Below are 27,986 nucleotides of genomic sequence, written 5' to 3'. Positions count from 1 at the left end.
TGGACTTGAAAGGTTTTGAGAAATCTGGTGTTCATCTCCACAATGTATGATCTCTTGCTGGCACTTCTGTGCTTGCCCTCATCCTACTTGTGAGAATAAGCGATCTGTGAGTCCATCAGGTGCAAGAGGGCATCTGACTGCCTCAGAACTATGCTGTGGGGGATGCAAAGATGCCTTGCTGCTTCAGTTTGTACCTGAATCACCTGCTGCCCTGGGTGTCCTCGTCCCTGCGCCGGTAGGCCTGGTTCAGGAGCTGGATCTCCTCCTGGTAGCCATCCTTCTCATGGTGCAGCTTCTGGCTGTTCTGCCGGTGCGCCTCCACAGTGTCCGGGATGGAGATATTGATGTTGTTGACAGGGTTGCTCGTAGGTAGAAAGAGAGAGTAGGAGGCGCTTTCCCCCAGCTCGCAGGACACGAACCTGTTTTCCCTGCGCGAGTAGCGCAGGGATGGGGAGCGAACCTGTGCCGAGGACTGACTGATGTTGCTGATGATGGAGACGGTGTCCAACGCTGCGTCATTCTCACAGATTTCCAGCACCTCCAGGTGTATCTTTACACTGGTGTTGGCTAAGGCAGGTGATGAGTCTCCGGAGCTGGGCTCATGACCCACACTTTTGGATCGGTAGACTTCAGTCTTCTTTGAAGCTGGCGTGATTGTTTGTCCTTCAGTACTCACCTCATAGGTGGAAAGGGAGAGGGTTTTTCCTGTCGGTGTGTGGAGAGAAACTGTTCCCTGGAATGCACACAGGGGTGTTGCCAGGGTTCCTCCGGAGCGCTGGAGACAAGAACAAAGAGTTAGGTGGCGCTGATTCCTGGGATGAGCCTCAGAGCTTCCCACTTTCCTCCCAGGGGAACACAATCCTCATCTAGACCTGATGCCCTGAAAACCTTCAACTCTACCAGCAAAGTGCTGCTGTTCTACAACTCAAATACAAGGTCTGAATGAGACTGTCTGGAACCTTCCTTGAAAGCTCAACATAATACACATACAGATGGGCAATGGTAGATGTTTCTATGGATTGACTTTGGGTATAGAATGTAGATACAATTTCAATCTGAACTTCTTTTGGGGGGCACACACTGGTGCTCAAGACTTACTCCTGGCTCTTTGCTCAGGATCACTCTTGGTAGAGCTCAGGGGACACATATGAAATGCTAGGGATTGAACCTGTGTTTAAAATGTGCAAGACAAACGCAGGAATGAGAATACCCAGGAGTGTCCCATACTTAGGACACTATTGGACCCTGGGAACCAGGATGGTTACACACGTCCCATCATGAGGCTCCTTTACAGCACACAGCCCAGCCCCAGTGACTCAAGTGACTCAAGAGGAGCTTCACAGTGGGTACACAGCCCATTTCACTGGGATGTCTGCTCCACACCTGGAATTCAGGGTAGAAGTTGTGGGCATTGCAGAGACTGCCCCCCTGTGGTGTCTCTTGAAGTCTCATTATCTGCAAGGGGGCCTTATAGTCCAAACCAAAGGTGGCTAAAGTCCAGCTCACCCTTTCTTGGGTCAAAGAATGCTGCCTTTCCAGAGTGCTAACCACCAGCCTAGAGCACAGTATGTACTGAGACCGGGCCATGGTCTTTGCTCAGTTTAGTTCTCAGGTGTCCATGTGGCCTCTTAGATGAGCAGTAGTTCTGCACAAGGGTGGAGCTTATGTGGGTGAAAGGGTAGATCCCCTCTTGACTCAAGGCCCCACAAGTGATTGGGTCTGAGAAAGAAATGCAGAGAAGCAAAATAAAATTTAAATTTGAACTGTAGAGAGAATAAAACCAAGATTCACTGGCTCAGGGAGGGTTCAAGTAAGTTCAAATTGGCCTTAAAGATTAGGAAGTTTACAGGTTGGTGGCCAGAGACAATACAAGGGCTGGGTTGCTTGCCTGACTCACGATAGCAGCCGTGGCTCTAGTTCAAGTCCTAGGCCACATGAGGGCACCTGAACTCAGAGTCAAGCATATGCCTCACCAAGAGAAGTGTATCAGCTTTGAAAATACTTTCAAAAATGGTCTTAAGTTAAAGGACCAAACTTTAAGACTTTGAAAGTTTCAAAAACTTTCATCTTGAAAAACAGTTTGTTAATCAAAGTAAAAACACTCATTGCTATTTCAAGTTCAATGGACTGAGAGACCTGTCGGTGGAAACATTGCAGCAAAGTGTTGTGAGTTGCAGACAACCAAGGACTGGTGAGTCTGCACCCAGCTCACTGCCCTCTATCTGCTACAGAAGGGGCAGAGAGTAACCTCCATGTTTCTCTCTGACTTAATATACTGAACCAGTGCCAATTTACTAAAGAAGCACAAGGAGCTGGGAAGTGGCTGGTCAGACAGCTCTAGAGGGGTGGCCTGTCCAACCACCTCAGAAGCCTCCATCAGCACAGCATAAGGGAACCACATCTAAATGTATGTTATCAGCATCACGGATGAGTCATTCATATAAAAGAAAATCTGATAAAGAATGTTTTGCTCTTTTAATGCAAATTTCAATGCAATTTCAAACTCTCCCCCATGTAACTCTTATCTTCAAATAAAAACAAGCTCTAGTGAGTTGCCAGATGACAGCTCATTAAAATTGGCATTTAAGAATTGCAGAGTGCCTGAGTCTAGCTAAGTTTAAAGTCTAGTTATACTGGAATATCACAAACTTGTCTCATTATTATGAAAAACATTCTTTTTTGTTGTTTTTTGTTTGTTTTGGGGTCACACCTGGCAGCACTCAGGGGTTATTCCTAGCTCTACGCTCAGAAATCGCTCCTGGCAGGCTTGGGGAACCATATGGGATGCCAGGATTCAAACCACCATCCTTCTGCATGGGAGGCAAATGCCCTACCTCCATGCTAATTCTCCTGCCCTCTATGAGAAACATTCTTATTCTAAGGAATAGTTTCTTTTGAGGTCACCTGAGTAAAAACAGGTTATATAGGTAGTACATACATCTACATAGTATTAACACAAAGTTGGCAAATTAGTTTTAAAGAAATGATACTGTCATTGGTTATGAAAATTTCAGTGTAGGCAGAACACTCCAAGATTTAGACCTAAGAGGAGTCTTTAATGACAGGATATCAATGTCAAGGGCTATGGAGTCAAATCTGAACAAATGGTTCCACATCAAACTAAAAAGTTTCTGTATGGAAAAAGAAACACAGGCTAAAATTAAAAATCAGCTGAGTGGGAGAAAATATTCTCACTCAACACACCAGATAAAGGGTTGATATCAAGGATATACAAGGTACTCACAAAGGTTAAACCCATAAAAACCTAAAAACTCCATCAAAATGGATAGAGAAAATTAACAGACACTTCTCTGAGGAAGATCTATAAATGACCAAAAAGCACATAAAAAATGCTCCTCATCTCTTATGTTTAGGGAAATCCAAATCAAGACAACATGAAATATCATTGTACACCAGTGAGGATGGCACATATGAAAAATATTGGGAACAATTTTGTGTTGGGGGGATGTAGTGAGAAAGGAATTCTCATCCACTGCTGGCAAGAATGCTGCTTGGTCCAACTCCTATGGAAAATTGTATGGAGGGTGCTCAGTAAACTAAGAATTGATCTGCATTTGGCTCAGCAATCCTACTTTGGGGTATCTGCCCCCAGTACAGAAAGACACTGATCTAAAAGGATGTATGCACACTGCTATTCATTGCAGCCTGCAGTACAATGGCTAAGAGTTGGCATCAACCTAGATGTCCAAAAACAAATGAGTGGATTATGAGAAGTTGGCACATATATACAATGGAATAATACAGAGTTATAAGGAATGATGCAATCATGCAATTTTCTGCAACATGGATGGAACTAGAAGATATTAAATGAAGTAATCCAGAAGAAGAAGAAGAAGAAGCATAATACAGAATGATAACATCTATATGTGGTATTTAGAATAACTTCATGAAGAAATGCAATGGTTTAAATGGGAATTGTTGAGAACACTGTAGGCCCCCAGAGTATAGTGAGGAGAAAGAAAGAAATTGAGTAGAGAAGGAGAAACGCAAGCATGAAAGTATGGAGGAGAGAGGCCAAGGGTCTCAGGTGAATTGGTGTTGTTAAGAAAGGACAGAACTAGATATTCAAGCCAGAATCAACAACAGTAAAAACATGAGACCCAAATGTTAACAATCAAAACTTAAAATGGTCCTGTTATGCTGTTAGGCTACATTAAGGGTAGGGAGTTTTGACATAGAATGTACTCTGGGAACACTGGTAGAGGGAGGTCAACACCAGTAGTCGGTTTGGTCCTGAAATATTGTATGTCCAAAACCCAATTATAAAGAACTTGATTAATCACAATGTCTTCAATAAAAAAAATTCAGAAAGAAATTAAATGTAAAACATTTGGCTTTAGACTTGTAGAACTAAAAAATACCTTAAATTGTAAATCTTCAATTAAATTCAGACATTTTATTTGACGGAATTTTATTCACAAATTATTCATATATTTGTGAACTTAAATTTTTTCCAGAGTGACATATATATGTGTGTATATATAGATTGTTTTTTGTTTGTTTTTGTTTTTTGGGGGGGATCACACCCAGCAGCGCTCAAGGGTTACTCCTGGCTCCACACTCAGAAATCTCTCCTGGCAGCCGCATTAAAGGCAAACGCCTTACGTCCATGCTATCTCTCCGGCCCCCAAAGTGACGTATGTAAGGAGGAAATAGTTGCTTGAATTAATGATGCAAGAATAGAGGTAGGTATTCAGAGAGTAAGCTCACAGAATTTGTGTAAAATCAACTTAATTCTCCACTTCTTTGAAGACTTGGAGCAGAAGACAAGACAGAAGAGTAATGATCATTATTATGCAGATGGACTGAATTAGCAGGTAAATGGAAGGCACTGGGGAAAAAAGCCCCTATCTTTGAACCCATAGGCTATAGAAAATAACTGGTTCATCTGCAATTATGTTTCTCAGTCATACTAACAACTGGAGTAATATGAGAATCAGAGCAGCTAAACTAGGTGTAGTGAGGTAAAAGAGCTTCTTCCTGAAGCAAGGCTCATATCTTAGACTGAAAGGAACTACTAAGTTTTACCTTTGTTCTCCAGTCCAGGCTGGGCAAAATCCATGATAAGGACTATAACGACTAGAGATATTGAGTATGAAGAGACAAAATTATGATTTACACTTGAAAATATTAAAAAAAATAGAGATGCAAACCTGAAAACACTAATTCAGAAGTTTAAGAGGATGACTAAATCCTAGATAAACATTGAGAAGTCAAATGTGGGGCCAGAGCAATAGCACAGTGGGTTGGGCATTTGCCTTGCATGTGGCTGGTGCAGGTTCAATCCCCAGCACCCCATAAGGCCTCCCTGAGCCTACCAGGAATAATTTCTTAGAGTAGAGCTAATAGTAACCCACGAGAACTGATGAATGTGGCACAGAAACAAAAACAAAGAAAAAAATTAAGTCAAATGCATGGGCCTGTGAGATATAGTACAGCAGGTAAGGCACTTTCTCCCTGGCACCTCATGTCCTTGGCTGCCTTTTTTTTTTTTTTTTGTCCTGGGCCCTGCCATCCTATATCTATCCCAGTTCCTTTGGTCCTATATAAATGTTATTTGAATGGAATAAAGTGTCTCTGGTCACCAGCCTTGGACCCATTCTTTCAGTCATCAGTTGGGGCAATGTACTCAGTCCCAAAGGTACAAGGAGGATGGGAGTGGACCTTCATTGGGTGACTTATACAAATTCTTTTTTTTTTTTTGGTTTTTCGGGCCACACCCGTTTAATGCTCAGGAGTTACTCCTGGCTAAGTGCTCAGAAATTGCCCCTGACTTGGGGGGACCATATGGGACGCCAGGGGATCAAACCACAGTCCTTCCTTGGCTAGCGCTCGCAAGGCAGACATCTTACCTCTAGCGCCACCTCGCCAGCTCCAATACAAATTCTTGTTTTTAAGTGAAGCAAGGTAGTTTTTATTGAATGAGACTTGCTTAAAAAGATGTGAAGGGAGGGAAAGCAGGGGAATGTGTTCAGGAGAGAACACAGGCTTTACCAGAGTGGGAATAAACAGAGACAAACAAGCAAGAAGTGTTTTCAAGGGACAGCACAGGCTTGACGAGCCTAAATTTCAACAATTCTTTTAAAATCCTCCATGAAGGAGAACTTTCTAGAAGGAAATCAGAAATGGCAAAGAAATATCAGTGGGGGAAGAAAAAGAGAATTAGAATGTAGACACACATGTTTAAAGTGAAAGAAGCACAGAGGAAAAATGCAAGACCAAATAATAGTGAGATAGATACTTTGTCACATCAGTGAGATTGGAACACCTAAAAAGGAACACAAAGGGCCAGTGCTGGTGAGAACATGAGGAAGCAGGAGATCATATCCACTGCTCATGAAAATGTTGACTGGCTCAACATCTTCACAAAACAGTATTGGGGCTGTAGCAATAACACAGTGATAGGGCATTTGCCTTACACACAGCCGTCCCGGGACTGACAGTTTGATCCCGGCATCCCATATGGTCCCCCAGCCTACTAGGAGTAATTTCTGAGTACAGAGTCAGATTAACCCCTGATCACTGCTGGGTGTGGCCCAAAACCAAACTCCTTAAAAAGAAAAGAAAACAGTGTTGATGTAGTTAAAAAAAAAAATAAGATTGAGCTTCCATATGACCTAGAGATTCCATTTTTGGAGCGCTCATAACCAGCGTTGCCCAGGGTTTGCTCCTGGCTCTGCACTAAGGAGTCATCGTGACAGTGCTGGGGACCATTTGGGATTCTGGGGATCAAACCTGGGTTGGCAGCATGCTGTGCTATTGCTCCAGTCCCAGAAATTCTACTTTTTGGCATCCACCCTAAACATTCCAAACTCTGTTTTGAAACTGGCATCTGCACTCCTGTTTTCAGTGCTGTACTATTCATAACAGATCTAAAAACAACCCAAGTAACAAAAAAACATGAATGAATAAAGAAATTGTTGGGTTTATATGTATGTACGCATAAATGTATATATATGCAGTGAAATTCTTCTCAACTATAAGAAAAGATGAAATCAAGCAATTTTCTGCTACACGGTAGATCTGGAAGGTATCCCACTGAGTGAAATTAGTTAAAGGGAGAGGGTCAGATAGACACAGAATGGTCTTTCATCTGTGGAATATTTAGAAGTATAGAAAGGGATAACAAATGTCCAAAGGCAATAGGACATGAAAATTGGTCTACAGAATTGGCTTCACTATGGTAGGAGACTGGAGCCATGAGAGGAAGGGAACACTCTGGTGCAGGCTGTAGTGTTAGAACTTTGTGTGCCTGAAACCCTGTCATTAACAATATTGTAAATCATGGTGCCTCAAATAAAATTTGTTAAAGGTTCAGGGGAAAAAAGCAAAGGAGAAAATATGTATAAGCAATAGGAGACCAGCTTTGCAGTGACAAATTATTCAGTTTCTGAAGCAGCAGGTTATATGTGCTTGTAGAAAACTGATAAAGAGAAGTGGACACAGCAAGGCAAGGAAGGAATGCTATGTGTGATTGAGTGCTTACACAGAAACTCAGTGGTACCAAATAACCATACAAGAGTCTGTAAAAGGGCCCGGAGAGAGATAGCACAGCGGCGTTGCCTTGCAAGCAGCCAATCCAGGACCAAAGGTGGTTGGTTCGAATCCCGGTGTCCCATATGGTCCCCCGTGCCTGCCAGGAGCTATTTCTGAGCAGACAGCCAGGAGTAACCCCTGAGCACTGCTGGGTGTGGCCCAAAAACCAAAAAAAAAAAAAAAAGAGTCTGTAAAAAAAATAGAGCATGTTTTGTGGCACATGCTGCTTGTCAATTGGATTTCTAGGCTTGTGTTTGGGCCATATCCAAGCTACACTCAGGAGCTACTCCTGGCTCTGTACTCAGGAGTACTCCTGGCAGGATCTGGGGATAATATAGGGTGCTGGGACCAAACCCATGTCAACCGTATGCAAGATAAGCATTCTCCCTGCTGTCCTATTGCTCTCAGGTGGAGTTGTTAACTTCCTCTATCCTGAGTCATTCATCCACCCCATATCAATTTGTAGGAACATTTATTTCCCATCTACCCCCAATCAGAAATACCCTGAAATGTGTACAGTTTAGAAAATGAATTCTTGTAGAGTTACACACAGATACAGTCCTCACTGCTTATAAACAGTGTTCTTAGTAAACGTGCACATTGTGCAGGTGCAGTAAAACCCATGATACTGTGTGTTCAGCACCGGCCAGGAAGTGACACTACTGATGACACCTTCTACTCAAGGACCTGCACACAGCAGAAAAACTGAAAGAATAAGAAGCTCTACGTTCTGTCAGTGTAAACTAATCAGCACATTGCAAGTCATGAAGCAATAGCTAAACAGGGCTGTAGAATAAGACAATTTCTTGTAGAAACACCCACTAGAATCAGCTCAGCAAGTTACTCAGGAACAGTGTGAAAAATAGACGCTATGTCACTTAGGTCTTATTGGCACAGAAGCAAGCTTGGAAGGTCTACACTGTTTGTTTGGGGCTAAAAGGTGTTCAGCTCAGCGGGATTTTATTTCCTTATTGAAGAAGATTTTGTTGTGGAGGTCAATAGAGAAGTACCAGAGGAGGTGAATGTGCAGGAAGGACTTAGGGCTGTCAAGGATGAGGGCAGGATGGAGGTGGTGACCTGTGGCCTCAACTTCTTCAGCTCAATACTTTAGGGTTTGTGCCCTGTGTCTGCTCACCTGGATCTGGTGTATGTGAACCAGCTCTGTGTTAGCCACTGGTACTGGACACAGGCCAGTGAGGGCCAGATCTCTAGTGTTTACCCTGATGCTGATTAGAAGGAGGTTCTGATTTAGTGCATCAGAGAGGGACTTCCTCATATTGTCCAGGAAACTGGGGGCTGCCTCTAGAAAAGCTGAGGCTCAAGATGTATTTCATGCTTAGGACCAGTGGGGCTCAAACCAGGTCTCAAATTGGGGCCACAACTGCACATAACGTACTAAAAGAACAGAGGATATCATACGTAATAAGAACATTTACACCCATACCAGTCTAGATGGAACAGTAAGGCTCCTTAGAAAGCAGCCATAGTCTAAAGGAGATTTTCCCCACTAAGTTTATAGGAAACTATTTATAAACATTTGACCAAACCGGCTATTAGTGTAAAAGTTTAGTTTGAATAAACAGAAAATCTTACTTTAGGAAAAAGAAAATAACCAAGGATCTAGTAGTCCAGAGCTCTGAAAGCCCTTCAAAAAGGCTAAGAATCATGTCAAAAGGAGAGCAAAAGTAAGAAGCCATAAATCTTAGAGAACACATGGTTGCTGTAGAGGGCTGCTGATACCAAAATTGATTTGAACATCCTTCACTAGAGCTAAGCCTGTGGGGGAGACTTGGAAATGCGATCTTTGTTTCTGCCAGTCTGATTAGAGGCTGTCTGTCACATGGTCAGTGAGATGAAGGAAGTTTATGCTCAGTTGGGTCTCACTGTCTTGGAAAGGGACAGGTTGACCCAGGACCTTGGAGGAGCCATCCTGAGGACCCTTACTCTGAATTTTAGGCTTCCTGAACGGAGTCCTAATACTTTTCATGCCCCAATGTCCTGCAGCCCCAGGACACAGGCACACGGTCACCTGCAGATGGGAAACCATATGCAAACAAGCATCTTGCAAACTGCCCGTTTTCTTCTGGAGACTGAATTCTGGCCACAACCCTCAATCCTACATGTGTGATTTCAGGGCAGAAGCATCTCTCAGTGCACTTTACTTTCTCCACTGCCCACAGCCTCTCGACATCTGTCAGTGAGCAGTGCATGCCCGAATAAAGGGACATGCATTACCTTCTCCCTAGTCTTTCAATGGCATGGTTTTTAACTACTAAAAGCACAAAAATAAGAATACTTTTTAAATTGCTACCTCTTAAAAGGTGTGCCTTAAATTTTAACAATCCTCCATACCAAGTGATAGTCGCGAGGGCATTTGAAAGTCAAATTGGAGAATATTCTTTTTATAAAATTAAAATAGAGTGTTAGGGGGCTGCATTGTACATGAAAGCTTACTGCACGAGGAAGAATGATAGATTCAAAGCACATAGAACTACTCGTTTTGTAAACTGCTTCCCCTCCATTTAAAAGTCTAGGCATTAGTATATGCTGTCAGTATTAATGATGATCCATTATTGTAACGTTCCTGAGCGTGGGTGGCTTAGAGCCACTTTATCTGGGAAATGAAAAGCACATCTCACCCTTCAGCTACTCTGGGTGGGGAGCCCCGCCAGAAGTGCATATTACACAGGGTGAAATCAGTCAGCGAAGATTTGGCCATGGCCCACTTCTTGTTTTCCAATCTATGGGGTGGGGTAAGTTTAGGTAAATAGAGTGAATGCTCTGGACCGTCTGCACTTTGCACACAAAACCAAGTCACATATGATCCATGAGGCACTTAAAATTATTTCTATTTTACAGAAGAGCAGAAATGTTAAGTGATTCACTTGCTCAGGTTGTGTAGGAACTTGAACATTTGATGGTGATCTAAGAAAGCTAAGCTCAGACTGCAGACGTTTTCCTGTGGGAACCTGTGAAGACTGGGCTGGAGGGAGAAGAACTTGGTGGCCAGGGCGCCAGCTCTTCTTGTTTGGCTTGCTTTGTTTTGAGGTTATACCTGTGGGCACTAGGGGGTTACTTTGAGCTCTGTGCTCAGGAATTACTCCTGATGGTATGGGAAACCCATAAGGGATGCCTGGAATCAAACCCGATCGGCCAAGTACAAGGCAAACATCCTCCCTGCTGTCCTATCACCACTCCCCATGGACAACTGCTCTGAGGCATTAGCAATTTGAGTGTGCAAAAAAGCCACACCCCAGAACTAGAAACATCCTCAAGGACACCACGTAGGGTATCCCCAGCATTGCCAGAAGTGACTGTTAAGCACAGAGTCAGTAGTCAACACTGAGACTATGAGATATAGCTCAAATCTTAGCCCCCAAAGGATTTTACTTTTTTTCAAAAACAACATTCCATCCTCTGGCACTCTTATTATGATACCTCCAAATTAGTGTGTCATTTTTCTCTGTTTGGGCAGGAATTCTCTAAGTTCTTTACTATTTTCTACTTGAAAAATTACTGTCAAGTCTGATTTCATGCCTTAAGGAAATACTTGGTCTGTGCTCTGCAGTGGTATGGAACTGGGAATGGTGTTTTGCTCAACTCCATCCTTGCTGGCTTGCAAGGTGGAGTACTGAGGTCTGGAATGGCTGTAGGCTGGCCTGTGGGATTGATAGCATATCTGTAGCTATTTACTGTGCTGTCTCAGCAGCTACAGGCAAAGGAATGCAGAGATGGGGCTGGCAGATATGGTGAGTGGCAGGGATGGCACATAGTGATAGGAGCCTTGATTCTCCAAGCCATTGCTTCACTTTGTCACAGCACAGGCAGGCCTGGATGGCTTTCCATCCCTGAAGGGTTTGTTAAGATACTTCATATCCACTGGCTTTGTAGCCTTTGAAGTGTGGCTCTTTGTTGAGCCTCTGGGGCTTTCTGTCCTGGTGTAGTGGAGACACACTTGCCTTTCCTGCAAGACTGGTGACTCCTCTCTGTTGTCTTCACTGATCACTGGTATGAGGCAGACTTTCCCTCATGTGGGGTAATAAAGAGAGTACTGGCCTTCAGAGGAAGACTGTTGTCGTGGTTTTTTTTTTTTTTTTTTTTTGTGGTTTTTGGGTCACACCCGGCAGTGCTCAGGGGTTTTTCCTGGCTCTGTGCTCAGAAATCGCTCCTGGCAGGCATGGGGGACCATATGGGACACCGGGATTTGAACTGATGACCTTCTGCATGAAAGGTAAATGCCTTACCTCCATGCTATCTCTCCGGCCCCTGTTTTTTGTTTTTTTAACATCTTCATGACCTCATGATGTGTGTAGAAGGACATGGTGCTGTGTGGTCTCAGCCCAGAGTATTCCCATTCAGAAATATTTTCTTTTTTTTTTTTTTTTTTTTTTTTTTTTTGGTTTTTGGGCCACACCCGGCAGTGCTCAGGGCTTACTCCTGGCTGTCTGCTCAGAAATAGCTCCTGGCAGGCACGGGGACCATATGGGACACCGGGATTCGAACCAACCACCTTTGGTCCTGGATCGGCTGCTTGCAAGGCAAACGCCGCTGTGCTATCTCTCCGGGCCCATTCAGGAATATTTTCAAAGGAATGGTCAGCCATGCATCAAGAACCCTGAATAAATAGTGAACTAATTCTTGTGAAGATGCTTCCAAAGAGAATGGCCACCAGAGCAAATGGGACCTGAGAATGAAAGGATCTGGAAGCTGAGGATCAAGAGTGGGTGAGGTGATACAGGAAATATCGTGAAGTGGAAAAATGAGCAGGGCCTGTGAGCTCTGTGCACGCTCCATGGTGCTATCAGCTATCTTCACAATTGCACCATTCCACTGTGTGGGATGATCACAAGGATACAGGAACAAGAGTAGTGCCCCCCAGTTCTACCAGCAGTCATGAGAGGGTTCAGCGTCATGTGTGTATGCACGACGGGTATACATACACACACACACACACACACACACACACACACACACAGACTGGCGTCAATTAAGAATGTCCATTACTAAGATATCATTCCATTCCCCACTCCTAATTTCACCTACAACTGACAGGCAGCTGGGTCTCTGTTCATGTACCAGTACAGGAGGTTAATCCAATCTCTGATCACTGCTCACGTCTGAGCTCTTGCTGGTTTCACACCCAGCTGAACTCTAACTGGGAATTTCCCTCCCAGAAAACTAAGATCTTCTTATCCCTGCTTTAGAGATGAGCTGAGATGCACATGTGGTCCCCTTCCGAGTTCAAACAGAAACAAATGGTACATCTGAGATTCTGAGTTGGTGGGATGAATAAGGGGATGAGAATACACTGTTTTCTCTATCCATTATATTGTTTCTTACTTCTTAACATGATCCAGGCACCAGTCCAAGGACTGGGTGTCTAAAGTGATTTCCCACCCATTTCTGCTTCCATCACCTATCCTTCTCCATGTATGGACTCAGTTGCAGTTCTTTCTGGATAGAATGACCTGAAGTTTTATCTCTTCTTGGTGCTTCTCTCTACTGCTAGAATATGTTAAATGGTGGGCACATGTTATTTTTATACAAGTTATTATTCTTAAGACAAAAGAGAAATGAGTTGTATTACTGTCGAAGAAAATACAAAGTAAAATTCAAATCTTAAAGTCATATGAAAAGACTGTTCAATTCTTCTCCCTCTTTCTTTTTTTTTTTTTCTTCTCACTTTTTACAAAGCATGAGACAATGTGAGGAAATTGTTTTCTAAGACTGATTTGGAAGTCAAAGTTTCCAAAATCCCCCCATCCCACACAGCAAATAATAAAGTGACTCTTTTAAAAAGCACATCACAAAGATTCCTTGGAAAATAATAACTAAACATCTTACTGCATAATTAAATCTCAGAAAAGAGAATGGTAATGAACCAGTCCTGCATAGAGCAGCACCCCTTTCTGCTCTCTCTCTATAATTTAACCACTTGTGGTCAGAGGGCTGTTCCCGTGAAGGCCACACATTTACATGGCAAGATGGACAGAGCCATCCCACGATAGGGACCCTTGGGTAGGACAGCCATTGGGGCTCAGCAAATGGGAAACCCGAATAGAACAGTGATGTTTTCACTCTATACATAGTCACTTGCCTGGGGCACAGGACAGCTGTGTGAGCCTTGTACTTCTGGGGAGGACATTGCTGAAGTTGCTCCTAAAAACTTGGGGTGCATGTCTGCATATCACTGGTGGCATCATGGCTTCAGAATTGGAAGCTGCCCTGCAAAGGTGTCTTAGGGGTATGTCTGAATGGTACTTCATCTCAAAACCGATGGTTCTCCCTATATAAAGGGCTTTGAAGATTGTTGGTTCCATTGACAGAGACTCTTCTGGTGCATCAGTCTCCCCCCATCCCCAATGCTTTCTGGCTTGCATCAGGCAATTGCTTCTGAGGGCAAGTCCTATGTATGGTGCTCCTGTCACCCCACCCCCACCCCCGAGGTTGGCTAGAGAAGATTTTTACAAGCAGAAGGCTCAAAGTTTGAATCAGAATGTGTCTATGAAAAGCTTCTGGTTCATGCTGGGTTGTGAACAGATTTGGGTGTCGCCCCACCTCCATCTTCTACATAACTTTACCTTAGGGTAAGATCTGCCCATTTCTGGGAGGGGTCTGGGGGAGGTCTCAAAAGGTTTGGTCAGAAGGCTAGAGGGATAGATTAGAGTACTGATGGAGGATAGAAGCAGCAGGAGGAGAGATGGCTCAAAGAAGCTAAGATGCTGGGCAAACTGAGGAGAGCATGCTTAAATAGGTTTAAGATGATAGGCCACACATGTTGGCCAGGGCTGAATAAAGATGATATCTCCAGAAGCCTGAATGCATGTGAGTCCCCCCCTCCCCTGCTGCTATCCTAAAACATCAGACTCAATGGCTGGAGGAAGTTGCATACACATGGCCGGGGCTGGAGGAGAAAGGCCTCTCATCCCTCCATCACCATCCACCACCATCCAGCCCATCCAAAGGGCTATTATGCAATATTTGGACTCAAAGAACCCAGAGCAGAAAGTGTGGCTGGGTGTCCCCTCAGGAAGTGACTTCCCACGGGTTTTCTGAAGAGAAATGCCCTGATATCCAAGGCTCCACTGAGTACCCAGGTGCCTTCTTGGAGCCAGGCTAACAAACAGAGGTGGGTGGCAGAGCCACAGAGCAAGATACCACTGGCCTTGCCTGTCTTGCTTTGGTGAAGCATAGTGGAAGCTGCATTGGAGGGGCATTAGGCAGGGGCTCCTGGCTAAAAGCTCAGCCTTACAGCTTAGCCTCCCCTACTAGATCACCAGGGCACCCTGGGTAACTTCCCTGGGCCACTTGCTGCTCTTACTATGTGGCACCACGTGAATGCACTCTTGATGGGGCTGGATTCGGAGTTACATGATGGCAGGTGTGAGCACTGCAAGGAGGAGCCCTCCACCCTTCCCTGTCTTGTATAATGGGGTGAGCAGAGAAATAGTCATGATTGACTCAGCTTGGAGCAAAGCTCACACTTGGGATCCCAGCGTTCTACAACACTATGACACTACGACACTGTTGTAAAATGCGGTATTACACTATTGCATTACTCTGTGCAGCTCTCTGTCCGTACCACAGGAAAGGTTAATTCCCACATTCACCTGCAAGCTAGGCTGCATAGCACTCGCTTGTCCTTCTCTCTGTTCACATGCAATTCGCGCTAAGTAGGAATCATTACTTAAAAATATTAACATGGGTTGAGAACATTTTGTTCCCAGTAGTTCCATTCCAAAGTATTATATTGTGTATATATTGTGTTTCTTATTAAATGACTCATCTTTGTAGAAGTTTTTTTTCCCTCAGCACTAAACTCTCTTCACTCCCATCCTCAAAGCTTGCCCCACCTCCCACCCCCACAGAGGGGATCTCTGTGTGGTTCAATCCCAGGTGAATTCAGGCAACTCTGCCAGTCTAGAACAAAACTGTTTGCACCTGGGTACCATGGGCCAAAATGTTTCTTTCTTTATGCTAAGTGGATCCTGATTCTGACAGTTGCCACGAATCAAATTCATTTTCTCATAACTCAGAGCCACAGTAACAGTCAGATTTCAGAGCAAACCTCATAAAAGACCAATTGTGCAGAAGCTGGTGCTGCTCATATCCCTGCTTCTTTTATCTTAGTCACCCGACCATCAGTGCAAGAAAGATATTCTTCCTCCCATGTCCAGTTATGTTTCTCAGTTGTTTATACATCCCCTTTCTCCATCGTCCCTTCCCTAATTGGTCATATTATTATACAAATCGTTTTTGATTTGGAAATCAAACCCAGCAGTGCTCAGTGTTTACTTCTGTCTCTGTGCTCAGGGTTCACTCCTGTCTCTGTGCTCAGGGTTCACTCCTGTCTCTGTGCTCAGGTATCACTGAGGAGCTGGCAGCGCTCAGGGGACTAGGGATCAAACCTGGGCTAGGCTGGTTGCATGCAAACAAGTGCCCAAATCCCTGTTCTATCTCTCTAGCCCATGTCCATTTTTGCTGTATTTTATTCAAAAATTTGTCACCCCAAAAATCAGTGAAATCAGGTTTATCTTTCTCACCTGACTTATTTCACTAGACATAACATTCATTTCTGCTCTCCTATGGAAGTTTCTAAAATGGCATCTATGGTAACTATGTGTTTGTGAGCAGTTGTCTCTGTTTACACTGTTCCTCCTGATATAACTCATCCACATTTGGGTGAAGCTGTATGTATCTAGAGATGAGTTGTGAAGGCAAGCAGTATCCTATCAGATCAGATAAGTGATTTTGGAACTTTACTCAGGATTTGTGTGTACCTGTAGTTTCTCTCGTGACTGACACCCACTAAATATTACCTTGGGGAATTATGAGTGACACATTTATACAATGACCAGATGTCCCACTTTAACCTCTAGAGTGGAGGGAGGAACAACATACATAGCAGGAATTTGATCTAGGCTCTTTCTAGAACACAGCAGTCAGGATGTGACTGGTATCACACAGGACTTCCCCTCAGTGCTCCCAAGCTGCCCTACTTTGGGGTTAAGAGGCTGTACCCCTAACTACATCTCAGCCCATACTTTAGATCTGGGGTCCCTGATAGCTTTTTTATGCTCCAGTTTCATTCAGCATGATGAGGAGATAATGTCATAATGAGAGGAACATCAGCAAGCACAGGTGGGGCACAGGCTCTCAGCCTTAGGCAGGGAGTGGGGCTCAAGTGGTTGATCAGAGAGGGTCAAACAAGAGAACATATAGGAAGGGAGAATGCAGAATAGTTACAAGGCCATGGGGTAGTTACCAGGACAGCTAGCAATGGGCTGTGGGGCACAGGTACTTCAGGATTCTGTTTGTTGAGAAGCTGGAAATCTGTTTGCTAAGTATTATTGAATGACTTGTTTCGTATTATTGGGAATTACTGAAATCCCATTTGCTGTATTTTTAAGTGACTGGAATTCCGCTTGCTGAGTATTATTGAGTGGTCAGAATTTCTTTTGCTGAGTATCCCCCCATTTTTTGCTTTGTTTTTAGGTCATAACTGGCAGAGTGTAGGGGTTACTTCTGGCTCTGGGCTCAGAAATCACTCCTGGCAGTCTTAGGGACTACATGGGATGCCAGGGATCAAACTCAGGTTAGCTGCATGCAAGGCAAATGCTCTATCCACTGTGCTATTGCTCCAGATTCTTTGCTGAGTATTCTTGAGTGACTGGAATGTCCAGAAAAATCCTAGGAGTTCCAAAACAATGCAGAAAAGGCATCTGCACTTATGTTCATTGCAGCACTATTCACAATAGCCAGAATCTGGAAACAATCCACATGCCCAAGAGCAGCTGACTGGGTAAAAAAAAAAGCTATGGTATATCCACAAATGGAATACTCTACAGCTGTTAGGGAAAATGAAGTCATGAAGTTTTTTTATACAGGGATGGATACGGAGAATATTATGATGAGTGAAATGAGTCAGAGGGAGATGAACAGATATAGAATGATTGCACTAATTTGTGGGATATAAACAAGGATAGTATGGTATTAATATCCAGAGACAATAGAGATAAGGGCCAGGAGAGTCTATGGTAAGAAGCGAGGGATTGGTGATGCAGTCAGGGCAGAGTAGAAACCATTATGAAAATGATAATTGGAAATGATCACTCTGGACAAGAACTGAGTGTTGAAAGGAGATAATATGATATGCATGATACATGTTCAGTAACAATATTGCAAACCACAGTGTCTAAAAGGAATAAAAGAGAGAGAAAGAGATAGAAAAGAAGAAAAGGAGGAGAGTTAGCATGGAGGTAAGGTGTTTGCCTTGCATGCAGAAGGACGGTGGTTCGAATCCCAGCATCCCATATGGTCCCCTGAGCCTGCCAGGAGCAATTTCTGAGCATAGAGCCAGGGGTGGCCCCTGAGTGCTGCCGGGTGTGACCCAAAAACCAAAAAAAAAAAAAAAAGAAAAGAAGAAGAAAAATGTCTGCTACAAAGGCAGGCAGGGGAAAAGGAAACAGGAGACATTATTGGCAGGAGGTGTGTGCTAGTGAATGCTGTTGTACACTGCATGACTGAAACTCAATCATGAACAACTTGTCACTGTGTATCTCACAGTGATCCAATTAAATTATTTATTTGCATTTATTTATGTATTTAAATTTATTTAAATTATTTATTTAAAGAAAGAGAGACAAGGGGCAGGAGCGGTGGTGCTAGTACCTTGCAAGCACTAGCCTAGGAAGGACCGCAGTTCGATCCCCTGGCATCCCATATGGTCCCCCCCAAAGCCAGGAGCAATTTCTGAGTGCATAGCAGGAGTAACCAATGAGCATCAATGGGTACAGCCCAAAAACAAAACAAAAAAAAAAGAGAAACAAAAATATGTACAGTAGGAGCTTGGAGGCTGGTGCAAGCTAATGTCAGCTAATGGGTGACATAGCTGTCTCCTAATGAGATTGTCTTAGGAAGCAGTGACAGGTTCAGCAGAGTGACCCACCTCCTTTCAGAGTAATCAGAATGACAACTGTGGAATATTATGAAGTGTTCTCTTTGATTCTGGGTTTTGCAAGATTGAAGAAATGTGAGATACGTTAATGCATTTGTTGTGAGGAAGACAGACAAAGCACAGATAAAGAGAGACAGCAGCACAAGGAACCAAAAGGCACATCCCAGAACTGCACCTAGAAATCTACACATCACCCACTGGAATTGAGAACCACCACTACTTGCTATAATAAGACCCATCACTACTCACTAGTGAGAACCATCACCACTCACTAGAACAAGACCACTACCACTCACTGCAGTGGGCCCACCCCCATTCAGTGATGCCCAAACCTGTACCCTGAGCCTCTCCTATAACTGCCCTGAGAACCACACTCTGGAAGCAGCTGCAGTGGGACAGGGCTGCTTCCCAGGAAGGACATGGGCACCAGCAGGGCCTGGTAGCTCATATACTGGGCAGCTTGCTGCACCTTTCACTGAGACCCTGTGGACCCTTATTGGACTTATCCCCTTGTCAAGATACATCCTATTCCCCATAGTTCTGCCAGCTCTGTCTGGGTTTTGTCTCTCTATGCCCTTCTCTGCATTTCCCAGTACCTCTATTGATGCCTGTGCCTCCTCTGTGCTGCCCCCTTGGGCCTGTAAGCCTCCTTCTATATATCGAGTTGTAGAACATTCAGTTGCATTCTGTTTTGTTTAGGGGAAACTCAGACTTCCAGGGACTGGAGTTTAGGTTGTATTGTTAAAGGAACATAATTTTTAAAAAGCTTTCTTGCTTGTCTCATGATTCCTTTGTTCTGATGAAGCTGCCACTGGGGCTTCTCCCAGCCTCAATCAGCTGTATCAGCTTCATGGAAAACATACATATGTGTGCTTGTGCTGGAGCTCTTGGTAAACCATTCCTTGCTGCCTCCATCCAGCTGAATGCCAAGGCACTTTTGGTGGATTCCTGAATTCTGGCATGATTATGGGCAGTTTCCGAAGCAGGCCTCTTGTGGGCTGGGCCCCAAGCCATGTGCTGTGAATGTATCACATCTGCCCCTCAATAGGCAGCCACCATGGTTTTGTTCTGACACTCAGCCATCTCTAGCAGCAGTGCCACTAAGCAGCTAGGCTTTCTATGCAAGGTCTGTCACTACTGGGTATCTGTGACCAACAGCTATTTAGATAGATAGTGCAATTCCAAGGGACCATGCTCGAGTGAATCCTGACCAACACACTCATATTTTGGATATGTCACTGACCCTTGGAGTCACTAGCAATCTATTCTTGAAGGTGTTTTTCACCATTTTCTCCACCAGCAGTTGGCATGTGTCTTGGTGCTTCTACTGCTATCAGCTCCCAGCTATGTCAGAAGCCTTCATTTTAGCTTTCCCCGTGGGTGCTTTGTGATCTCTCCTGCAATTTTAATCAAGAATAAATTTCTAGAGCTTTAACAAGGTGGCATACCTTTATGTATGTCTATGACTGCTCTGTCTTAGAAATTTCCTCATATACAGGCTAGAGCAATAGCACAGTGGTAGGGCATTTGCCTTGCATACGGTTGACCCAGGACAGACCTGGGTTTAATTTCTAGCATCCCATATGGTGCCTTGATCCAGGAGCAATTTCTAAGCGCATAGTCAGGAGTGACCCCCGAGTGTCACTGGTGTGGCCCAAAAACCAATAAATAAATAAATAAAAAGAAATCTTCTCATATGATATGTGAGTTCACATATTTTGCTAATATTCTCTTGGGCTGTCTGTATTTATTTCCTTGACTTACTCATAAGTTACATATTTCAAATACACAGTTCTCTGTGTATCATATACTTCACAGACAGTTGCACACATAAATTTTGAAAAGAAACAAGAACATACTGATTCCAGAGTCTTCGCACCCACAAGAGTAGAACTTCTGGGAGAGGAATTGTGGTGTCTTCCAAGTGACTTGTGTCTGTGCCCATGAGGGAAGCCCTCTGGATCCATAAGCCCCCATAGCATCTGTGAGGCACATGAGTCAAGACACAGAGACTAGAAGGCATCTCAGAGTGAGTTGGGGAAAATGGTCATCTGGAGCTCAGCCAGCCCTGACTCTCACCACCCTTGACCCCGACACCTGAGGCTGAGCCTTTGGTACCCAAGCAGACCAATCTTTGCTAGGGGAAAGCCCAAGTTTACTAAGGTAGGCAGGACCCAGGGACCCCGGCATCTGGGAGGAACTGCTAAAGCACATTCAACACTATGAGGCAGAGGCCTGGGAGCACTGCTCAAAATCCTAAAAGAGAATGATGATGCCAGCAAGACAGTGAAAGGCAGAAGTCAGCAGTGTCATCATTGGTGAGGAGCAGGTGGAGATTACACACCACTTCACAGGGACCATCACCAGTCACAGAGCAGAAACAGAGGACTGAAAACCATGTTCCTGAGTCCTTTCCTGAGAGGCTCTGCCAAAAGATGCCTAAAACCCTGTATCTTCCTTAGTCCCGGCTGTCATACCCTGATGCCCTGAAGGAAAAAGGCTGCCCCTGGGCCTGCTCAGGGGGTCAGGAGGAAGCCATGCTGCCCTCAATGCAGAGAGTGAATAAAAGCCAGTGAGGACGAAGATGGCATGAGACTGACGCCCAAGTGTTAGATACTCATAGTGTGACTTCTGGCCTGGAGCTTAAATGAATATACAGAAGCCCATAAATAAAGCCAACAATGGACAGGAGAACTTTGGCTGATGGAAAAATCCTAACAGTGAATGAACACAAAGAGAACAAAGAAGCAGAAAAGTCACCTTCCCATGAAGTTGGTGATCACAGGATAGTCACTGAGTATTAGACTCAGTGGGGGAAAGTCACAAAACCAGAGGCTTGGGAAGTGCCTGCCTGTTTCCTCAGTACACTCACTACTTTCAGATGGACAAGTATGTCCACCGATCTCAGTCTCTGAAAATGTCAGTCCGCCCTGCCCCGGTAGTGCCCTTTAACTATCATTTTCTCACCATTCTATCAAGGTACTAAGTGAATCAGTACTTAACAAGCAGAGTCCTGTAGCCGAGAAATGGACAGATGGATCAAAGGATTTTTTTTTTGTTGCTATTGTTTGAGCCACACCCGGTGATGCTCAGGGGTTATTCCTGACAATGTGATCAGAAATCGCCCCTGGCTTGGAGGGCCATATGGAATGCTAGGGGATAGAACCGTGGTCTATCCTAGGTTAGCATGTGCAAGGAAAATGCCCTACTGCCTGCGCTACCGCTCCGGCCCCTAGATCAAAGGATTTTATCTAACATTTTGCTGTTTGATTCAGAGGTTGATGGGTAAATGTGCTTCACAATTGCTTCACAATTCTCTTAGAGGGAATTTTCCACCTGTTTCTGGACTTATGAGATATGATATATTCAGCTCTGATAGTCTAAGTGGTAATTTCCCATGTTTGGACAAAATACCATAGAAAGCAGAATCATTTAAAGTCATGTGGACAGGGACAGTCAAGTTCAGAGAATCACTCAACAGTAGCTTCCATCTGTAGAGAACTCAGAATAGCATCACTACACAGCATGTGATGTCAGAGACATGCATGAGCCTTATTCAGGCTCCAAATAGCTCAGACCTCTATAAAGATGGCATAAATATCGAGGTTGAATTGGAAAGAGTTGTCAGCACTCAAACTCTGTCTCTCACACACACTCTCACAATCACACACATAATCTCTTACACTCATATTCTGTACTCATAACACACCATCTCAAACAGTCTCAGACTCACACTCATGCACTCACACCATTTCTTACATACTCATACATACAGATATACTCTCACACACCCTCTCTCACACACACAAGTAGAAAATCCTCTCTCACACACTGTCATGTATATTCTCATATACCCTCTCACACACTCACATATATATTCCCACACTCACACTGGGCTCATGTGGGAGAGCTACAGTTTTGCCTCATTTGGGAAGGAAACCTCTGCTGGGAACTGGCAGGGCTTTTTGATGAGAGGAAGCTACAGCATCCTCTGCATGCTTGCATTCAAACCTGTCTAGAGTCTAGGCTGAGTTCCTGCTACTCTGCTGGAGCGCCTACCTCCTTTTCCAAACACCCACTAGACGCAGCATTTCCAAATGTACATCAACCCGAAAGCTGTATCCCCATAGTGCCGAACAGCTATAGCCTTTGAAGAGCATCCTGAAATGACAGTGAACCAGGGGAGGCAGTGGGAATGATGGATGGGCTGGAGTCAGCCAGTCACACTCACAGTACCTGGCGAGCAGCTCTTTCTGACTTGCTCCGGCTCCATTCCCAGTCCCCCAACTCAGGCTTCCGACTCTCCTCTCCAGAGAGTCTTCTCTGGGAGTCCTTGCTGTCAGGGGCCCTGTTTGCTCTGGGGCTCCCCTGGGTGCTGCCTGCAGTGCTGGCCAGAGATGGTGCGGTGCTCATCTCCACCTGGACAGCCTTGAAGATCTGGCCGGGGCCTCTGCCAGCCTCCTTGGTCCACTCACACTCATAGCTCATGAGATTGTGATAGGACACCGTGTTCTCGGTGCTGCCATCCTCCCGTGCGATCTTAAAGATCCCATAACTCCGTTGAAACGACAGGTTGAATTCGAAAGTTCGTCTCCTGGCTGCATGAAAAATCAAAATAAAATACCCTGGTTAAGGAGGTAGGTAGGAAAAACAGTCACTGACTATGAAGTGAAACACTATTACATTTACTCCTCATCTTGCAAAGACATCATTGTCCCACTAGCCCTGATCTTTCTGGCTGCCACAAGAGGCCCTTGAAGTACGTCCAGTTCCCTAGAACCTTCCATCTTTCGAGTAGCTTGATGAGGGACTGGAGCTAGTACAGGGTGAGGCTCTGGTTGGATCCCTGGTGCCTTAGCACTACAGGGTCCAAACAACTCCTACCTTCAGGTCCTAACATTGAACTGTCAGTCCAGCCCCGAGGACCTCTGAACTCTACAATGGACACGGCCAAAGAAAAGTGGAAAAGAAAGGAAGAAAGACTTAATCACAGATTAATAAACTTTCAAATCCATTGTTTCCATTTGATACCTTTTACCATTATTTGATACCAAATATTTGCATATTTCTCTAGGGGTAAGACAATTAAGGACTTTGATTTTGCTAGGGATGAATGACTATTCATTCATCATTAAGTAGCTCTTTGAATTACATGGTTAATGAATCTGATAATACCACCAGTTCACAATATTGCTTTAAACATTTTGATATCATTCCTGGTGTTTAAATACTTACAGATGCATTCATTAAAATCAGATGATACTTCACTGGCATTTTTAAACATTTAATGGCAATATGTACATTTATGATACAAAGAAACTCCGAAAGAATTATAAAAAGAGTGAATAATTTTATATTTTTGTGAACTGAAGCATTTTGCAACATTGCTGTAACCCCTTTTAATTGCCATTTAAGTCTAGCAGGAATGCACAAGATATATTAGAACTTAGATGAAGTGAAATGTGATACTATCTTTGTGTTACATGCTGGATGGAAAACTCAGGTTTAGTAGAATAACAAGGGAGAATGTGGTGCTATTTGTGTGTGAATGTCCTTAAACATTTAAGGTTTCAGTTTGGTCTCAGTTGTGTGGCCACACCAAGTGTGCTCAGGGCTTACTATTGCCTATACTCAGGGATCAACCTTGGAGTTGCTCTAGGGGCCCCCATTGAGAGCAGACCCTTGTTTCTGGGGCCATTGGGGGCTGTTTGGTTATAACCTGCTGCCCTGATGCTAACAATTATTAGCATCATTGGATTTTTTTTGTTTTTGTTTGTTTGTTTGTTTGTTTTTGGGCCACACCCGGCGGTGCTCAGGGCTTACTCCTGGCTGTCTGCTCAGAAATAGCTCCTGGCAGGCACGGGGGACCATATGGGACACTGGGATTCGAACCAACCACCTTAGGTCCTGGATCGGCTGCTTGCAAGGCAAACGCCGCCGTGCTATTTCTCCGGGCCCAGCATCATTGTTAATATTTGCTTTGAGGTACATACTGACTCTGTGCTCAAGAGTGACCCGGCCATTCAAGGGACCATCTGTGGTTCCAGAAAAACAAGCCAAGGGTGGCACATGCATGGCCAGCACCTGACCTCTGTGCTTTGTCTCTGGTCTGTGAACCAGAGACATTAGGGGACAGGAGACTTTGGGCCACACATGTCAGGGCTCAGAGGCTACCCCCTGCTCTACTGAGGCTGGCTGGTGGGGAACCAGGGGAGCCAGAGGTCAAATCAGGGAGAGTTGCATGCAAAAAAAAAAAAAAAAAAGTGCCTTAACCTCTGAACTATTTCTGGCTATTCCTGCTAGATTTTGTGAAGACCATTATCAACATAAATTTTGATGTATTGGTATATAATTAAAGTTCATTTAAAATAACTGTGAGATGGGGCTAGAGAGATAGTATATCAGGTAAGGTGCATGCTTTGCATGTAGTGGACCCAGGTTTGAAACCTTGCACCCCCAGAATCCCTCTCAGGAGTGATTGCTGAGCACCACTGGGTATGACCCCTCAAAATAAAAAATTAGAAAGTAAATAAAATAACATAGGATCATAGAATTTTGGTATTTTGAGCCAAATCCAGCTTCTGGGTTCTGGCTTGGTACCTTCTCTCTTCTTTCACACAGTCTGCAGCTCCCAGTAGGCCTCTGCTGGAAACAGAGATGTTTGCCAAGCAAGCGAGCAAGCAAGCAAGCAAGCAAGCAAAGGGAACAGCCTGGGGAGTGGCTCCAGAAACAGAGGGTATGGGTGAGGTGTTCTGAGCATAGTGGCTTAAATTCTAGGAGAAGGCTTTCCAAATCACCCAGAGACAGGATGGAGCTGGAGCATAGGCTTTTCATTTGATCCTGGCACTGCATGGTTCTCTGAGCACTATTCAGCAGTGACCCTTCAGCACCCAGCCTGGAGTGATCCCTAAGTACTTCCAGATGTGGCCCCAGTACAATAGCAAAAAGCTTTTCGTGAGAACAGGAGTCTAGGCTGACAAACTGCTTATAGACCAAGAGCACAGCTAAGATTGTGTGGATACAGTATTTATAAAATATGAATATGTTTGTATTTGTGCTGAAAACCAAGACTTCCATGCTACAAATCCCTGAATAAAACAGAGGGTCACCCCATTGCACCCATCCACAGCTTGTTGCAGTCACAGACCTAAGAAGAGATCACTGCTTTTAAAGAAATTTTTAGGGTAAATTGTCCCTGGTGTGGCCACCAGAACAAAGGAAAGAACTGCAGATGCTGATGCTTCCTGAGATCCTAACCAGGCAAGTCCTGTCTGGACCACACTGGCAAACTGGTATTGTCCTCTGGCAGAGAAACAAGATTGTCTCTCAGCTTCCTTCCTGTGGACCCACCACTCCTAGGAACTCAAGGTTAGGCAGTACTGACGAGACCAGCCAGGCACACTAGGCATGGAGGCACCTGGATCCTCTCTGGAAACAGAGGCCCTGGGCTCGTGTGTGTGTGTGTGTGTGTGTGTGTGTGTGTGTGTGTGTGTGTGTGTGTGTGTGTGTGTGTGTGTGTGTGTGTGTGTGTGTGTGTGTGTGTGTGTGTGTGTGTGTGTGTGTGTATGTCACCACCCTCAGTGGCTTTCCTAGGTTTCTTGGCCCAGCTCTGAGCCTACCTGAGGGACCCTTCTGGGGATATCACTGTGCCCTTCGTTGCACAAACTCTCCCGTTCCAGTGCCCCCACCCTACAGAAATCTTCTGTTCCATTGCTCCACCCCACCCTGCTCTCCCAGTCCAGTGCCCACCCACCCCCCAAGCTATGCATCGATGACTTCCCCTTGTATCAGCACCTTGTGGCTGCCACACTCACCCCCCTTCCCTGCAGGGTTCTGCTCACAGTCGATGGCACAGCCGCAGGGCAGGTGGGCCCAGTGTCTGGACAGGACAAAGGTGGGCGTCAGCATGGCAGCCAGCAGGGTCAGCAGGAAGCTGGGTGTCTCCAGAGAGAGGCTCTGGAAGCCGACCACGTGTTGGGCCAGCAGGTGGGCCTGCAGAGGACATGGGGTCAGGCCTGCATGCACCCACTAGGTCCCGCACAGACTCACACTCCCACCGGGCACCACTGATGCCCAAAGTGACTTAAGAGACTCTGGGCCCCCATGTCCTACCCACTGCCTTGCTGCACCCCCTTTTTGCTGCACTTTGCATGGATCTGTCATCTTCTGGGTCCTTTCCTTTCTGCAGCTTACCTCCTGCCCTCTGGCCCTCCTGGTCCTCTCTCTTCATCAGTCCCCACTCCTCTCCCCAGTCTCCACATTCCCTCTCTTCCTCTCCCCTCTCTGCTCTTTATCTCGCTCCCTCCCTCCCTCCCTCCTTCCCTTCATATCTCTCTCTCCTTCCCCCTCCCTCTCCCTCTTTCTCCCTCCTTTCTGTCCTCTCTTCTCTGTCTCTGTTTCTCTCTCTCCGGAAGACAGTAACATAGTATTGGGGGTGACTTTCTCTGTCTATCCTCCTCTTCTGAGCTCCCCGATCTCGCAGTGTGTGTGTGTGTGGGGGGAATAAACACACCCTGGCTAGCGCCCATCTGGACCTTCCCGCCCCGAACCCCAGGCCTGTGGCCCTCTAAAGGCCTCCACGTGCCCACGTGAAAGGCAGGAGCGCAGTTCCCAAGCGCGCAGATCCTGGACGCGCCCTCAAGGCACACGCCGCAGGGTCCGTCCGTCGGAATCGGAGCCCGCTATGCCCCCAAACCCTCTGCGCGCTGCCCGTTACCATCATGGGCAGCCAGAGCGCCGCCTTGCTAAGAGCCAGCACTAGGGAGAAGCGCCTCTGCGCGGTGCTCACGGCGTGGCAGCGCGCGCCCTCGGGGTAAGGGCCGCGGGGCGCAGCGGGCTCCGGGGCGCACAGCAGGCGCGGGGCCAGCGGGACCGCCAGGCCCGTGAGCCCAGCTAAGCCCGCGGCGTAGACAGCGCCGAGCAGCAGCGTGTAGGAGCGAGAGCGGCCGGGCAGGCAGCCCCAGGCAGTGCGCACGAAGGCACCCCAACCGCACAGCGGCAGGGCGGCCAGCAACAGCCCCGCGGCGCCCAGTGCCAGTGCGGCTGCCAGCGCTCCACCGCGCCCGGGGCCCGTCGCGCCCCGCGCCGCCCGGCGCAGAGCGCACAAGTTGTGGCAAGCGAGCAGCGTGGCCTGGAGGCAGCTGGACAGGCCCTGGCCCAGGTAGAGCGCGGCCGAGGCGGCACACAGGGGTGGCGGGGCGCGGGGGTCGCCGTGCGACCCGGGCAGGAGCAGGAAGGCGCCCGCGGACAGAGAACCCAGCAGGTCGTCCCCGGCCCAGGCAGCCACCAGCAGTGACACAGCGGTCCTGGGCGGCGTCCCCAGCAGGGCCACCAGCGAGAAAAGGCTGCCGGTTCCCGCGGCTGCAGCCAGCGCTCCGGTCAGCCAGAAGAGCAGCGGGTCGGGCGCGGCCGGCTCCGCCTCCGGTGCTCCGGGGCCCGCGGGCCATGAGGCGTTGGGGGGCAGCGCGGACAT

The 27,986-nt window shown here is 45.9% G+C and overlaps 1 protein-coding gene across 1 annotated transcript; it reads right to left on the bottom strand.

Moving 5' to 3' along the window:
• Positions 1-59: 59 nt before the first annotated feature.
• On the bottom strand, positions 60-27,986 carry GPR149 (G protein-coupled receptor 149). Its single transcript, XM_049775583.1, has 4 exons — positions 27,231-27,986; positions 26,329-26,506; positions 22,751-23,112; positions 60-775 (listed from the first exon to the last, which is right to left on the bottom strand). Exons 1-4 carry the CDS (start codon positions 27,984-27,986, stop codon positions 200-202), a joined length of 1,872 nt encoding a protein of 623 aa, XP_049631540.1. The 3' UTR covers positions 60-199.

The sequence above is a fragment of the Suncus etruscus genome, chromosome 6 (assembly GCF_024139225.1).
Source record: "Suncus etruscus isolate mSunEtr1 chromosome 6, mSunEtr1.pri.cur, whole genome shotgun sequence".
NCBI classification, from domain to species: Eukaryota; Metazoa; Chordata; class Mammalia; order Eulipotyphla; family Soricidae; genus Suncus; species Suncus etruscus.
The sequence above is the reverse complement of the archived record's forward strand: the minus strand, read 5'-3'. Positions and strand labels throughout refer to the sequence as shown.